Source organism: Hemitrygon akajei, chromosome 10 (assembly GCF_048418815.1).
Source record: "Hemitrygon akajei chromosome 10, sHemAka1.3, whole genome shotgun sequence".
Taxonomy (NCBI): Eukaryota; Metazoa; Chordata; class Chondrichthyes; order Myliobatiformes; family Dasyatidae; genus Hemitrygon; species Hemitrygon akajei.
This window is the reverse complement of record NC_133133.1, coordinates 178,201,091-178,216,184: the sequence shown is the minus strand read 5'-3', so window position 1 is coordinate 178,216,184 and position 15,094 is coordinate 178,201,091. Positions and strand designations below refer to the sequence as shown.

General features: G+C 52.6%; 1 protein-coding gene across 1 annotated transcript in view; it reads left to right on the top strand.

The window, feature by feature from the left end:
- The window catches only part of LOC140735016 (ankyrin repeat and BTB/POZ domain-containing protein 3-like), a 145,469-nt gene extending 132,414 nt beyond the window's left edge, over positions 1–13,055 (top strand). Inside the window, exons 14-17 of the mRNA XM_073059849.1 lie at positions 5,481–5,571; positions 6,289–6,357; positions 11,734–11,847; positions 12,117–13,055. Of these exons, the coding sequence (XP_072915950.1) occupies positions 5,481–5,571; positions 6,289–6,357; positions 11,734–11,847; positions 12,117–12,326 (484 nt within the window). The 3' untranslated portion in view covers positions 12,327–13,055. The remainder of the gene's footprint in view (positions 1–5,480; positions 5,572–6,288; positions 6,358–11,733; positions 11,848–12,116) is intronic.
- Positions 13,056–15,094: the final 2,039 nt, after the last annotated feature.

The window sequence follows — 15,094 nt, the reverse complement described above, 5'->3', positions numbered from 1 at the left end:
CTGATCCCCCACTCTCTCCGGCAGTGTGTCACTGTCAGTGTCTGATCCCCACTCTCTCTGGCAGTGTCTCACTCTCAGTGTCTGATCCCCCACTCTCTCCGGCAGTGTGTCACTGTCAGTGTCTGATCCCCACTCTCTCTGGCATTGTGTCTGATCCCCCACTCTCTCTGGCAGTGTCTCACTGTCAGTGTCTGATCCCCCACTCTCTCTGGCAGTGTCTCACTGTCAGTGTCTGATCCCCACTCTCTCTGGCAGTGTCTGATCCCCACTCTCTCTGGCAGTGTCTCACTCTCAGTGTCTGATCCCCCACTCTCTCTGGCAGTGTGTCACTGTCAGTGTCTGATCCCCACTCTCTCTGGCATTGTGTCTGATCCCCCACTCTCTCTGGCAGTGTCTCACTGTCAGTGTCTGATCCCCACTCTCTTCGGCAGTGTGTCTGATCCCCCACTCTCTCTGGCAGTGTCTCACTGTCAGTGTCTGATCCCCACTCTCTCCGGCAGTGTCTCACTCTCAGTGTCTGATCCCCCACTCTCTCCGGCAGTGTGTCACTGTCAGTGTCTGATCCCCACTCTCTCCGGCAGCGTCTCACTGTCAGTGTCTGATCCCTCACTCTCTCCGGCAGTGTGTCACTGTCAGTGTCTGATCCCCACTCTCTCCGGCAGTGTCTCACTGTCAGTGTCTGATCCCTCACTCTCTCTGGCATTGTGTCTGATCCCCCACTCTCTCTGGCATTGTGTCACTGTCAGTGTCTGATCCCCACTCTCTCTGGCATTGTGTCTGATCCCCCACTCTCTCTGGCAGTGTCTCACTGTCAGTGTCTGATCCCCACTCTCTCTGGCAGTGTCTCACTCTCAGTGTCTGATCCCCCACTCTCTCCGGCAGTGTGTCACTGTCAGTGTCTGATCCCCACTCTCTCTGGCATTGTGTCTGATCCCCACTCTCTCTGGCAGTGTCTCACTCTCAGTGTCTGATCCCCCACTCTCTCCGGCAGTGTGTCACTGTCAGTGTCTGATCCCCACTCTCTCTGGCATTGTGTCTGATCCCCCACTCTCTCTGGCAGTGTCTCACTGTCAGTGTCTGATCCCCACTTTCTTCGGCAGTGTGTCTGATCCCCCACTCTCTCTGGCAGTGTCTCACTGTCAGTGTCTGATCCCCACTCTCTCCGGCAGTGTGTCACTGTCAGTGTCTGATCCCCACTCTCTCCGGCAGCGTCTCACTGTCAGTGTCTGATCCCCACTCTCTCTGGCATTGTGTCACTGTCAGTGTCTGATCCCCACTCTCTCTGGCATTGTGTCTGATCCCCCACTCTCTCTGGCAGTGTCTCACTGTCAGTGTCTGATCCCCACTCTCTCTGGCAGTGTCTCACTCTCAGTGTCTGATCCCCCACTCTCTCTGGCAGTGTCTCACTCTCAGTGTCTGATCCCCCACTCTCTCCGGCAGTGTGTCACTGTCAGTGTCTGATCCCCACTCTCTCTGGCATTGTGTCTGATCCCCCACTCTCTCTGGCAGTGTCTCACTGTCAGTGTCTGATCCCCACTCTCTCCGGCAGTGTCTCACTGTCAGTGTCTGATCCCCACTCTCTCCGGCAGTGTCTCACTGTCAGTGTCTGATCCCTCACTCTCTCCGGCAGTGTCTCACTGTCAGTGTCTGATCCCCCACTCTCTCTGGCAGTGTCTCACTGTCAGTGTCTGATCCCCACTCTCTCCGGCAGTGTCTCATTGTCAGTGTCTGTTCCCCCACTCTCTCCGGCAGTGTGTCACTGTCAGTGTCTGATCCCCCACTCTCTCCGGCAGTGTCTCACTGTCAGTTTCTGATCCCCCACTCTCTCCGGCAGTGTGTCACTGTCAGTGTCTGATCCCCACTCTCTCTGGCATTGTGTCTGATCCCCCACTCTCTCTGGCAGTGTCTCACTGTCAGTGTCTGATCCCCACTCTCTCTTGCAGTGTCTCACTCTCAGTGTCTGATCCCCCACTCTCTCCGGCAGTGTGTCACTGTCAGTGTCTGATCCCCACTCTCTCTGGCATTGTGTCTGATCCCCCACTCTCTCTGGCAGTGTCTCACTCTCAGTGTCTGATCCCCACTCTCTCTGGCAGTGTCTCACTCTCAGTGTCTGATCCCCCACTCTCTCCGGCAGTGTGTCACTGTCAGTGTCTGATCCCCACTCTCTCCGGCAGTGTCTCACTGTCAGTGTCTGATCCCCACTCTCTCTGGCATTGTGTCACTGTCAGTGTCTGATCCCCCACTCTCTCCTGCAGTGTCTCACTGTCAGTGTCTGATCCCCCACTCTCTCTGACAGTGTGTCACTGTCAGTGTCTGATCCCCACCCTCTCTCTGGCATTGTGTCTGATCCCCCACTCTCTCTGGCAGTGTCTCACTGTCCGTGTCTGATCCCCACTCTCTCTGGCAGTGTCTCACTGTCAGTGTCTGATCCCCACTGTGAGGGGGCAGGGGTGATTTGGACTCGGTGTGGTGGGGTTCTGGAGTTACAAGCTGCTGTAGAGGACTGAGTGGGAGACTGTGAGGGGGCAGGGGTGATTTGGACTCGGTGAGGTGGGGTTCTGGAGTTACAAGCTGCTGTAGAGGACTGAGTGGGAGACTGTGAGGGGGCAGGGGTGATTTGGACTCGGTGAGGTGGGGTTCTGGAGTTACAAGCTGCTGTAGAGGACTGGGCGGGAGACTGTGAGGGGGCAGGGGTGATTTGGACTCGGTGAGGTGGGGTTCTGGAGTTACAAGCTGCTGTAGAGGACTGGGCGGGAGACTGTGAGGGAGCAGGGGTGATTTGGACTCGGTGAGGTGGGGTTCTGGAGTTACAAGCTGCTGTAGAGGACTGAGTGGGAGAATGTGAGGGGGCAGGGGTGATTTGGACTCGGTGAGTTGGGGTTCTGGAGTTACAAGCTGCTGTAGAGGACTGAGTGGGAGACTGTGAGGGGGCAGGGGTGATTTGGACTCGGTGTGGTGGGGTTCTGGAGTTACAAGCTGCTGTAGAGGACTGAGTGGGAGACTGTGAGGGGGCAGGGGTGATTTGGACTCGGTGAGGTGGGGTTCTGGAGCTATAAGCTGCTGTAGAGGACGGAGTGGGAGACTGTGAGGGGGCAGGGTTGATTTGGACTCGGTGAGGTGGGGTTCTGGAGCTACAAGCTGCTGTAGAGGACTGGGCGGGAGACTGTGAGGGGGCAGGGGTGATTTGGACTCGGTGAGGTGGTGTTCTGGAGTTACAAGCTGCTGTAGAGGACTGAGTGGGAGACTGTGAGGGGCAGGGGTGATTTGGACTCGGTGAGGTGGTGTTCTGGAGTTACAAGCTGCTGTAGAGGACAGTGGGAGAATGTGAGGGGGCAGGGGTGATTTAGTCTCGGTGAGGTGGGGTTCTGGAGTTACAAGCTGCTGTAGAGGACTGAGTGGGAGACTGTGAGGGGCAGGGGTGATTTGGACTCGGTGAGGTGGGGTTCTGGAGTTACAAGCTGCTGTAGAGGACTGAGTGGGAGACTGTGAGGGGCAGGGGTGATTTGGACTCGGTGAGGTGGGGTTCTGGAGCTACAAGCTGCTGTAGAGGACTGAGTGGGAGACTGTGAGGGGCAGGGGTGATTTGGACTCGGTGTGGTGGGGTTCTGGAGCTACAAGCTGCTGTAGAGGACTGAGTGGGAGACTGTGAGGGGCAGGGGTGATTTGGACGGTGAGGTGGGGTTCTGGAGCTACAAGCTGATGTAGAGGACTGAGTGGGAGAGGTTGATGATTCCACATCAGCAGATATGTCTGGAGTTGAACAGGTTGCGGAGTCGGCGCTGGGAGTTACACTAAGTGTACCTGGGTTCAGAACGAGCTCACAGGCAGGATCCTGTTCTCAGCTGTGAGGTGTGGGTTGTGTTGACTGGGTCTGTGTGTATGAGAGCATCCTGTGTGGGCTGGTGTGTGCCTATGCCGAAGTGTGTGTATCTATATGCATGTACCATATGGGTCTGTATGCAGCCTGTCCATACACCGCTCACCCGTCCATACACTGCCCACCCGTCCAGACACTGTCCACCCGTCCATACAGTGCCCACCCGTCCAGACACTGCCCACCCGTCCATACGCTGCCCACCCGTCCATACACCCCCCACCCGTCGACACTGACCACCCGTCCATACAGTGCACACCCGTCCATACGCTGCCCACCCGTCGAGACACTGCCCACCCATCCATACAGTGCCCACCCGTCCAGACACTGCCCACCCATCCATACAGTGCCCACCCGTCCAGACGCTGCCCACCCATCCATACAGTGCCCACCCGTCCAGACGCTGCCCACCCGTCCAGACACTGCCCACCCGTCCAGACACTGCCCACCCGTCCATACAGTGCCCACCCGTCCATACAGTGCCCACCCGTCCAGACACTGCCCACCCGTCCAGACTCTGCCCACCCGTCCAGACACTGTCCACCCGTCCAGACACTGCCCACCCGTCCATACAGTGCCCACCCGTCCAGACGCTGTCCACCCGTCCATACAGTGCCCACCCGTCCATACAGTGCCCACCCATCCAGACACTGCCCACCCGTCCAGACCCTGTCCACCCGTCCAGACACTGCCCACCCGTCCATACAGTGCCCACCCATCCAGACGCTGCCCACCCGTCCATACGCTGCCCACCCGTCCATACAGTGCCCACCCGTCCAGACGCTGTCCACCCGTCCAGACGCTGCCCACCCGTCCATACGCCGCCCACCCGTCCATACAGTGCCCACCCGTCCATACGCTGTCCACCCGTCCAGACGCCGCCCACCCGTCCAGACGCCGCCCACCCGTCCATACAGTGCCCACCCGTCCAGATGCCGTCCACCCGTCCATACGCCGTCCACCCGTCCATACGCTGCCCACCCGTCCATACGCCGCCCCACCCGTCCATACGCCGCCCACCCGTCCATACGCCATCCACCCGTCCATACAGTGCCCACCCGTCCATACAGTGCCCACCCGTCCATACGCCGCCCACCCGTCCATACAGTGCCCACCCGTCCATACGCCGCCCACCCGTCCATACAGTGCCCACCCGTCCATACGCCGCCCACCCGTCCATACAGTGCCCACCCGTCCATACGCCGCCCACCCGTCCATACGCCGCCCACCCGTCCATACAGTGCCCACCCGTCCATACAGTGCCCACCCGTCCATACAGTGCCCACCCGTCCATACGCCGCCCACCCGTCCATACACTGCCCACCCGTCCATACAGTGCCCACCCGTCCAGATGCCGCCCACCCGTCCATACAGTGCCCACCCGTCCATACGCCGCCCACCCGTCCATACAGTGCCCACCCGTCCAGATGCCGCCCACCCGTCCATACGCCGCCCACCCATCCAGACAGTGCCCACTTGTCCATACAGTGCCCCCAATCCTGATGATCTCTGTATTGTGTCAGGACTGACACTGAAAGCTGTCTGTTCGCTGAGCTTTCAGTAAGATGTTGCTGTGACTCTGAGCCGATTTCCATGGTCTCCACAGGTTTAAGATGCTGCTGTCGAGCCGAATGCCCTCAGAGAACAGCCACAATATCTTCATTGAAATCAGCCAGATCAAGTACAATATATTTAAGGTAAGTCAGTGCCTCCAGCAGACAGGTGAACCCCAATCTGTCTCCCCATCAAACACCTCCACCATCTGTGGAATGTCTGCTTCCAGATGGACGTCTCCCAGCTTGTTGGGTGAATATCCACCTCTCTCCTCACGCAGGAGCCTGGGGTCTGCTCTCACCTCCCACACATCACACAGCAGTGCCTGGGTTCGAGAGAAGTGCCAGAGTTCTGGAGCAGTGTCCCACTGCTTGTCTTACCTTCCTCCCACCTTCATACCCCCACTCAGTGTAGTTTGTATCCAGAGACATCTCCCCCCAAACCCCTGTCCTGTCCCATCACTCACAGCCTGAAACTTTGCATGTGGTTGCCCAGTTTGGGAGCTTGATGTTTAGTGACCTTGCAACTTGTGTGTTGATGGGACTAGGCAGAACACAGACTAGATGGGCCAAAGGGTCAGTTTCTGAGCTGTAGAGTTCCATGTCTCTATGACAACCAGGAGCTCAATCACTGTTTCAAACTGTTTTCTTTATTTTCAACCCCTTGTTAACTCTCACAGTGCTGGTCACATGCCTCGAGTCTTGCAGAGCTTCACGTGTGTCTGGGGTCAGGCTGTTTGGTGTTTTAGCACTGGATGTGGGGTGGGAACTGGGTGTTGTTCATTAGTGGGTGTGCTGTAGCTGAGTACCTTGTTGTCGCCATGTCCAGCTGGTGTGAAGCCAATCTCTCTCTCTCGGCAGATGGTCATGCAGTACCTATACCATGGAGGCACAGACACCCTGCAGATCCGCAGCTGTGATCTTCTGGAGGTGGGTCCCACTTGGGCTTGGATAATGTTCAAGATTATTATTGGGGAAGTAAGCAAGGGAATGGCTGATTGAACTTAACTCTGAAAGCACAAATACATACATTTTGGGAAGTTAAACCAGAGCAACTCAAATAGACAAGGTGTATGACATGCTTGCCTTCATGGGACCGGACACAGAATACAGGATTTGGAACATGACGTTACAGTTGTACAAGACATTGTTGAAACTGCACCTGGAGCATTAGAACATCGAACAGGACAGCACAGTCCAGGACATAGACCATGTACCATCGAACAGGACAGCACAAACTAGGACACAGACATTGGACTATCGAACAGGACAGCGCAGTCCAGGACATATACCTTGGACCGTCGAACAGGCCAGCGCAGTCCAAGCCTTTGACTTACAATGTTGTGCCAGCCCAAATCTACTGTAAGATCAAGCTAACCTTTCCTACAGAGCTCTCTATTATTTTTAATCATACATTTACCTCTCTAAGTGGGTGGAGGGGTGGAGATGTGTCTCTACCAAAGGAGGTGTGAGGCTCTCCTTCCCTCTGCTGGCCTGCCATTCACCCTCGGGTAAGGTGTAGCACCTGCTCAGCCCCCGATCAGTGTCACGGGAAGCCCTGAGAGCGGGTGGTGGCAGATGGTCATATGAGCAGCTGATATATAACCCAAGTCCTGGTTATGTGACCACTGATGTCAGGCAGACAATCTTTAAAGAGTATTAATAATGGTTGGGATCACCCGTCTTGTAAAACACTGCCCAGAAGAAGGCAATGGCAAGCCACTTAATGTGAAAAATTTATCAAGAACAATCATGGTCAGGACCATGATCACCTACATCATATATAAAGATGATGACCTATTTAAATATTCCTATTGTATCTGCCTCTACCACATCTGAGGCAGGATGTTCCACACATCCACCACTCAGTGTAGATAAAAAAAACTACCTCTGCCATCCCCCCAATACTTCCTTCCAATCATCTTAAAATAATGCCCCCATGTATTAGCCACTTACACCCTGGGGAAAAATGTCTCTGGCTATCAACTCGATTAGATAGATAGATAGATAGATACTTTATTCATCCCCATGGGGAAATTCAACTTTTTTCCAATGTCCCATACACTTGTTGTAGCAAAACTAATTACATACAATACTTAACTCAGTAAAAAATATGATATGCATCTAAATCACTATCTCAAAAAGCATTAATAATAGCTTTTAAAAAAAAAGTTCTTAAGTCCTGGCAGTTGAATTGTAAAGCCTAATGGCATTGGGGAGTATTGACCTCTTCATCCTGTCTGAGGAGCATTGCATCGATAGTAACCTGTCACTGAAACTGCTTCTCTGTCTCTGGATGGTGCTATGTAGAGGATGTTCAGAGTTTTCCATAATTGATCGTAGCCTACTCAGCGCCCTTCGCTCAGCTACCGATGTTAAACTCTCCAGTACTTTGCCCACGACAGAGCCCGCCTTCCTTACCAGCTTATTAAGACGTGAGGCGTCCCTCTTCTTAATGCTTCCTCCCCAACACGCCACCACAAAGAAGAGGGCGCTCTCCACAACTGACCTATAGAACATCTTCAGCATCTCACTACAGACATTGAATGACGCCAACCTTCTAAGGAAGTACAGTCGACTCTGTGCCTTCCTGCACAAGGCATCTGTGTTGGCAGTCCAGTCTAGCTTCTCGTCTAACTGTACTCCCAGATACTTGTAGGTCTTAACCTGCTCCACACATTCTCCATTAATGATTACTGGCTCCATATGAGGCCTAGATCTCCTAAAGATTCATGCCTGTTATCATCTTGTACATCTCTGTGTACAACGGTTGTGTGCAATTCTTGCTGCCACACGACAGCAAGTATGTGGAGAGGGTGCAGGAGAACTTCACCAGGATGTTACCGGGACTATGGGGTGAGGGTTACAGACAGAGGCTGGACAAGCTGGAACTGTTTCTTAGAGCGAAGGAGGCTGAGGAGAGAACGTTGAGGTTTCTAAATCGTAGGGGGTGTGGATAGACTGAATGGACACAGTATTTCCCTAGGGTAGGATGGAGATTTCAGGTGTGAGGGGAAAGATTTAAAAGGAATTTGAGGGATAACTTTTCCACACAACGAGCTTACAGAGGAAGTGTTTGAGATAGGTTTGGATAGTTAAATAGATCAGACAGGATTAGAGATCTTGGTCAAACGTGGGCAATGGGACCAGTATGGACCGAGGGGACTTACCCTGTGCTATGTTGCAGAGAAAAGAGGAGCTGATGAGATTAATGAAAGCCAAAGTAGATGGGATGGCCCAACCGGCCTCTCTCTGTACTTGTAATAGAGCAGACAGTCGGGGAGACTGTGGGGAATGTCGGGCTATGGAGTTCGAGGGGAGTGGGTCTGTGTATTTGTAATAGAGCAGACAGTCGGGGAGACTGTGGGGAATGTCGGGCCGTGGAGTCCGAGGGGAGTGGGTCTGTGTATTTGTAATAGAGCAGACAGTTGGGGAGACTGTGGGGAATGTCGGGCCGTGGAGTCCGAGGGGAGTGGGTCTGTGTATTTGTAATAGAGCAGACAGTCGGGGAGACTGTGGGGAATGTCGGGCTATGGAGTTCGAGGGGAGTGGGTCTGTGTATTTGTAATAGAGCAGACAGTCGGGGAGACTGTGGGGAATGTCGGGCTATGGAGTTCGAGGGGAGTGGGTCTGTGTATTTGTAATAGAGCAGACAGTCGGGGAGACTGTGGGGAATGTCGGGCCGTGGAGTCCGAGGGGAGTGGGTCTGTGTATTTGTAATAGAGCAGACAGTCGGGGAGACTGTGGGGAACATTGGACTGTGGAGTCTGAGGGGAGAGGGTCTGTGTATTTGTAATAGAGCAGACAGTCGGGGAGACTGTGGGGAACATTGGGCCGTGGAGTCCGAGGGGAGTGGATCTGTGTATTTGTAATAGAGCAGACAGTCGGGGAGACTGTGGGGAATGTCGGGCTGTGGAGTCCGAGGGGAGTGGGTCTGTGTATTTGTAATAGAGCAGACAGTCGGGGAGACTGTGGGGAACATTGGGCCGTGGAGTCTGAAGGGAGAGGGTCTGTGTATTTGTAATAGAGCAGACAGTCAGGGAGACTGTGGGGAATGTCGGGCCGTGGAGTCCGAGGGGAGTGGGTCTGTGTATTTGTAATAGAGCAGACAGTCGGGGAGACTGTGGGGAATGTCGGGCCGTGGAGTCCGAGGGGAGTGGGTCTGTGTATTTGTAATAGAGCAGACAGTCGGGGAGACTGTGGGGAATGTCGGGCCGTGGAGTCCGAGGGGAGTGGGTCTGTGTATTTGTAATAGAGCAGACAGTCGGGGAGACTGTGGGGAATGTCGGGCCGTGGAGTCCGAGGGGAGTGGGTCTGTGTATTTGTAATAGAGCAGACAGTCGGGGAGACTGTGGGGAACATTGGGCCGTGGAGTCCGAGGGGAGTGGGTCTGTGTATTTGTAATAGAGCAGACAGTCGGGGAGACTGTGGGGAACATTGGACTGTGGAGTCTGAAGGGAGAGGGTCTGTGTATTTGTAATAGAGCAGACAGTTGGGGAGACTGTGGGGAATGTCGGGCCGTGGAGTCCGAGGGGAGTGGGTCTGTGTATTTGTAATAGAGCAGACAGTCGGGGAGACTGTGGGGAACATTGGGCCGTGGAGTCCGAGGGGAGTGGATCTGTGTATTTGTAATAGAGCAGACAGTCGGGGAGACTGTGGGGAACATTGGACTGTGGAGTCTGAAGGGAGAGGGTCTGTGTATTTGTAATAGAGCAGACAGTTGGGGAGACTGTGGGGAATGTCGGGCCGTGGAGTCTGAAGGGAGAGGGTCTGTGTATTTGTAATAGAGCAGACAGTCAGGGAGACTGTGGGGAATGTCGGGCCGTGGAGTCCGAGGGGAGTGGGTCTGTGTATTTGTAATAGAGCAGACAGTCGGGGAGACTGTGGGGAATGTCGGGCCGTGGAGTCCGAGGGGAGTGGGTCTGTGTATTTGTAATAGAGCAGACAGTCGGGGAGACTGTGGGGAATGTCGGGCCGTGGAGTCCGAGGGGAGTGGGTCTGTGTATTTGTAATAGAGCAGACAGTCGGGGAGACTGTGGGGAATGTCGGGCCGTGGAGTCCGAGGGGAGTGGGTCTGTGTATTTGTAATAGAGCAGACAGTCGGGGAGACTGTGGGGAACATTGGGCCGTGGAGTCCGAGGGGAGTGGATCTGTGTATTTGTAATAGAGCAGACAGTCGGGGAGACTGTGGGGAACATTGGACTGTGGAGTCTGAAGGGAGAGGGTCTGTGTATTTGTAATAGAGCAGACAGTTGGGGAGACTGTGGGGAATGTCGGGCCGTGGAGTCCGAGGGGAGTGGGTCTGTGTATTTGTAATAGAGCAGACAGTCGGGGAGACTGTGGGGAATGTCGGGCTATGGAGTTCGAGGGGAGTGGGTCTGTGTATTTGTAATAGAGCAGACAGTCAGGGAGACTGTGGGGAATGTCGGGCCGTGGAGTCCGAGGGGAGTGGGTCTGTGTATTTGTAATAGAGCAGACAGTCGGGGAGACTGTGGGGAACATTGGACTGTGGAGTCTGAAGGGAGAGGGTCTGTGTATTTGTAATAGAGCAGACAGTCGGGGAGACTGGGGAATGTCGGGCTGTGGAGTCCGAGGGGAGTGGATCTGTGTATTTGTAATAGAGCAGACAGTCGGGGAGACTGTGGGGAATGTCGGGCCGTGGAGTCCGAGGGGAGTGGGTCTGTGTATTTGTAATAGAGCAGACAGTCGGGGAGACTGGGGAATGTCGGGCTGTGGAGTCCGAGGGGAGTGGGTCTGTGTATTTGTAATAGAGCAGACAGTCGGGGAGACTGTGGGGAATGTCGGGCCGTGGAGTCCGAGGGGAGTGGGTCTGTGTATTTGTAATAGAGCAGACAGTCGGGGAGACTGTGGGGAATGTCGGGCCGTGGAGTCCGAGGGGAGTGGGTCTGTGTATTTGTAATAGAGCAGACAGTCGGGGAGACTGTGGGGAATGTCGGGCCGTGGAGTCCGAGGGGAGTGGGTCTGTGTATTTGTAATAGAGCAGACAGTCGGGGAGACTGTGGGGAATGTCGGGCCGTGGAGTCCGAGGGGAGTGGGTCTGTGTATTTGTAATAGAGCAGACAGTCGGGGAGACTGTGGGGAATGTCGGGCCGTGGAGTCCGAGGGGAGTGGGTCTGTGTATTTGTAATAGAGCAGACAGTCGGGGAGACTGTGGGGAATGTCGGGCCGTGGAGTCTGAGGGGAGTGGTCAGTGTTGGTGAGGGTCTTGGCATTCTCACTGACTTAACTTTAGAGACCCTCCCCTCCTGCCAGTCACTGATTTCACTCCTCCCTCTACCCCTACAGCTAATGTCAGCTGCCCGGTTCTTCCAGCTGGACGTCCTACAGCGTCACTGTGAACTTATCTGTACCAGGACCATCAGCGTTGAGAGCTGTGTGCAGATATACAACCATGCCAAGGTCAGACCCTCCTCACCCTGTGCTACCCCTCAAATGATCCCTCCCACCATCCTCAGCCTGTTCAGCCCTATTTTAATGCCAGTAGATGTTTGGGTATGGCACGTGGGGTCAGGTTGCCTTGCAATCTGGGCTGGAGTAGGGAAGAGTTGCTGGTGTGAGCAGTATGTTGGTTGGGTGTTGTGGTGGTCTACGTGGAGGGTGTTGCGCTGGTCTACGGACAGGCTGCTATGATATTGGCCCACTGACTGTGTCCCATCTGTCTCCTGCAGTTTCTGGGAGTCTCCCACCTCGCTGCATTCTGCGAAGGCTACTTTCTGAAGAATATGGTCTCTCTGATGGAAAACGAAGCATTCAAACAGTTACTTTATTCCTGCTCAGAGGCATCCTCAGGGAACCAGCTGTTGCATGATTTGGAGAGAGTCCTGACAGCAAGGATCCAGTCAATTCACCTCTCCCTCTCCAAGGGCTCCGTTGTGTGAGCCATGGGTGCCCAGTGTCTGCTAACTCCGTGAAGTGAAAGCCTTACTGGGGCATAGTGAGTGAGAGCTGTTGCCTCCATGCACAGACTCCAAATGACTGTCACATTCCTCGTCGTCCCAGCGGACTGTTTGATCCTCATTTTGCCAGCCACTGACCCAGTGACCAGGGTCAAGCCTGCCTCAGAGTGGGGCAGTTTGTGTCCTGAGAAGTTGCCTGTGTCTCAGGGCAGTGTGGAGTCTCTCTGTAGGACGGGGTCAGGCCAGTTCATACCTATGGTTGTCCATAATTTGGGTGTTTGTAATCCAGGGATACCCTGTATATTAGGGTAGTTTGTCAGAGTGTAGATTGTTCCTCCAGAACTGGGATCAGTTAGTGAATCTCAAATTATGCAAAATTAAAGAACTATTCCAATAGAGAATATAATAAAATATATCAATATATTTGTTTATATTACTTAAATATAATTTGTAATATTCTGAAAAGATCTGAGCTGTGTTTAACTAAGGTACGTACTGTATTGTTATTGGAACCGGACAGCCATGGTCTTGTGGACACTGCTTGCAAACAATATACCATTTCTTTTAAAGCTGGAGAGGAGCTCAAAGATTATTTATTTAAAATCTATTCACACTGCAGAATGTAGCCATATCTGAGAAGTGACTATATTTTGATAGATTGAAGTTATTGCTTTTAAAATAGAGAAATTAAAACAATTTCTATAAAGCTGATTTAATGACGCCTGTGTGTTGTTCCTCAGTGATGAGCGACTGGATGCTATGGTGGGGGGGGGGTGGTGGGGAGCTTTAAAAGTGCTGTAGGGATCAAGAACTCCCCAGCTGTGGGTCTGAAAGCAGTCAGTCAGACCCCGGCTAAGAGCTCCCACGTGGTCACTGTCACCCGGTCAAGAAACCATTCCCACACCTCAGTGGCCATTGCTCTGTAAGGGAACAGAATTTGTAATTACTGATGTGATGTGCTTCTATATTTGAAGAAGCCTGGGGGGTGGGGGGAGGTCTAGGGTTGCAGGTGGCAGCAACAAACTTTCTCCATCACCAACTTGTGCTTGACTTTGTATCCAGTATCTCATCGCAGCTCAGTGCTGGTCCAGGAATACAGCCTGGAAACCATAAATCCGCAGGCCCTGGAATCGGAAAAAAGGACATATTCCGAAGATTACCAGGTTAATTGGTTATTGTAAGTTGTCCTATGAATAGGCTGGGGTTAAATCAGTGGGTTGCTGGGCAGTGTGAATCATTGGGCCAGAACAGCCTGTTCTACACTATCTCTCTAAATTAATAAAATAAGTATCTGACCTGTACTAACTGTCCCAGTCCTGGACGGTGAGTGGACTGGTGTTGTGAGTGAGAAGCTGTTGTGGAATGGAGGGAGTCGAGGGACAGTGGTGAGCACCAGATTGGGACTGAACCCAGTCTCTGTGCTGTGAGTCACTGGTTCTACCCACTGAGCCACCTAACCACCTCCTAGTCTCCACCATTACAGACAGGGCTGAAGGGAAACCTGAGGGTGGATAACTATTCCTCTGCTGAGGTGACACATTGAGGGTAAAGGGCAGGTGATTCAGTAGGAACGTTCACTCAGAGGATGGTTTAAATCTGGAACACTGTTGGAAACAAGGTGCAGCCAGATACCTTCACACTTTAGAAGTATCACCTGATGGTCAGCATTGTGCTGATGGGCGAAGGGCCTTTTCTTACTGACAATTCATTTGATCACCCTGTTCACAGATCAACCCTTCTCTTCTGGTCCAGATGCAGGATCTCAACCTGAAACATTGACTGTCTATTTGCCACCCCAGATGCTGCCTGACCCCGAGTTCCTCTAGCATAATGGTTGCCAACCAGTCAATCGCAATCGACTGGTCGATCTTTGAGACTTTCCCAGTAGATCCCGAACAAAAAAGCAAAATAAATACACAAATACATTATGCCTGATAAACCTTTTGATACAAATATGGAGTAACATCTACTTTGGAAAAGGACCACTTGACAACTTCATGTCCAAAGGAACAACTTTATCTAGGACGGTAAAACAATATTCGCATACATAAGTTCTCACTAATGCACACCGGGCAGAAAAGACCTGAAGGAAAACCCCACAACCCTGGATACAACCACTTTACGAACAGTTTCCGTAGCAGGAGTATTGCTATATTACCATGATCCTAATTGGTATCAACTTATCTTTATAATACTCACATTACAACCCTTCTCCCCCTTTAAATTCCAACATTCCCCAAATGTACAAAAAATGGGAAACAAAAACAGTGGTGTCATTAGTGTGCATACCCCTGAAACTTATACTAGTGTCTCAGTAAGTTTACCAATACCAGGAAGGTTGAGGAGCTGAAATCGGGGTTGAAGGCCCAGCAAACATACTGCTCAGAGGACATGGATCTACAAGTGTTAAAAGACTTGTCATTCTCTGAATATTTTTCATGACAGTTTGATGAATCCCTGGATGTAATTCAAACAGCTCAGCTTGTTGTATTTGTCAGAATGGCCTTCCTGGATTTAACAACAAAGGAGGACTTCCTCACTCTTTTGCACTTAAAGGAGAGAACAAGAGGTGAGGATATTTACAATGAGTTTAAAAAAATGTCCGTGAAAATGACATCCCTATTCATAAACTGGTGGCAATTACTATTGATGAGGCTCCAGCAATGCACAGTGTGCGCATTGGTTTTTATAGCATTGTGCCGTAATGACCCTGATTTTCCCAACTTCCTGGATTATCACCGTGTGATTTA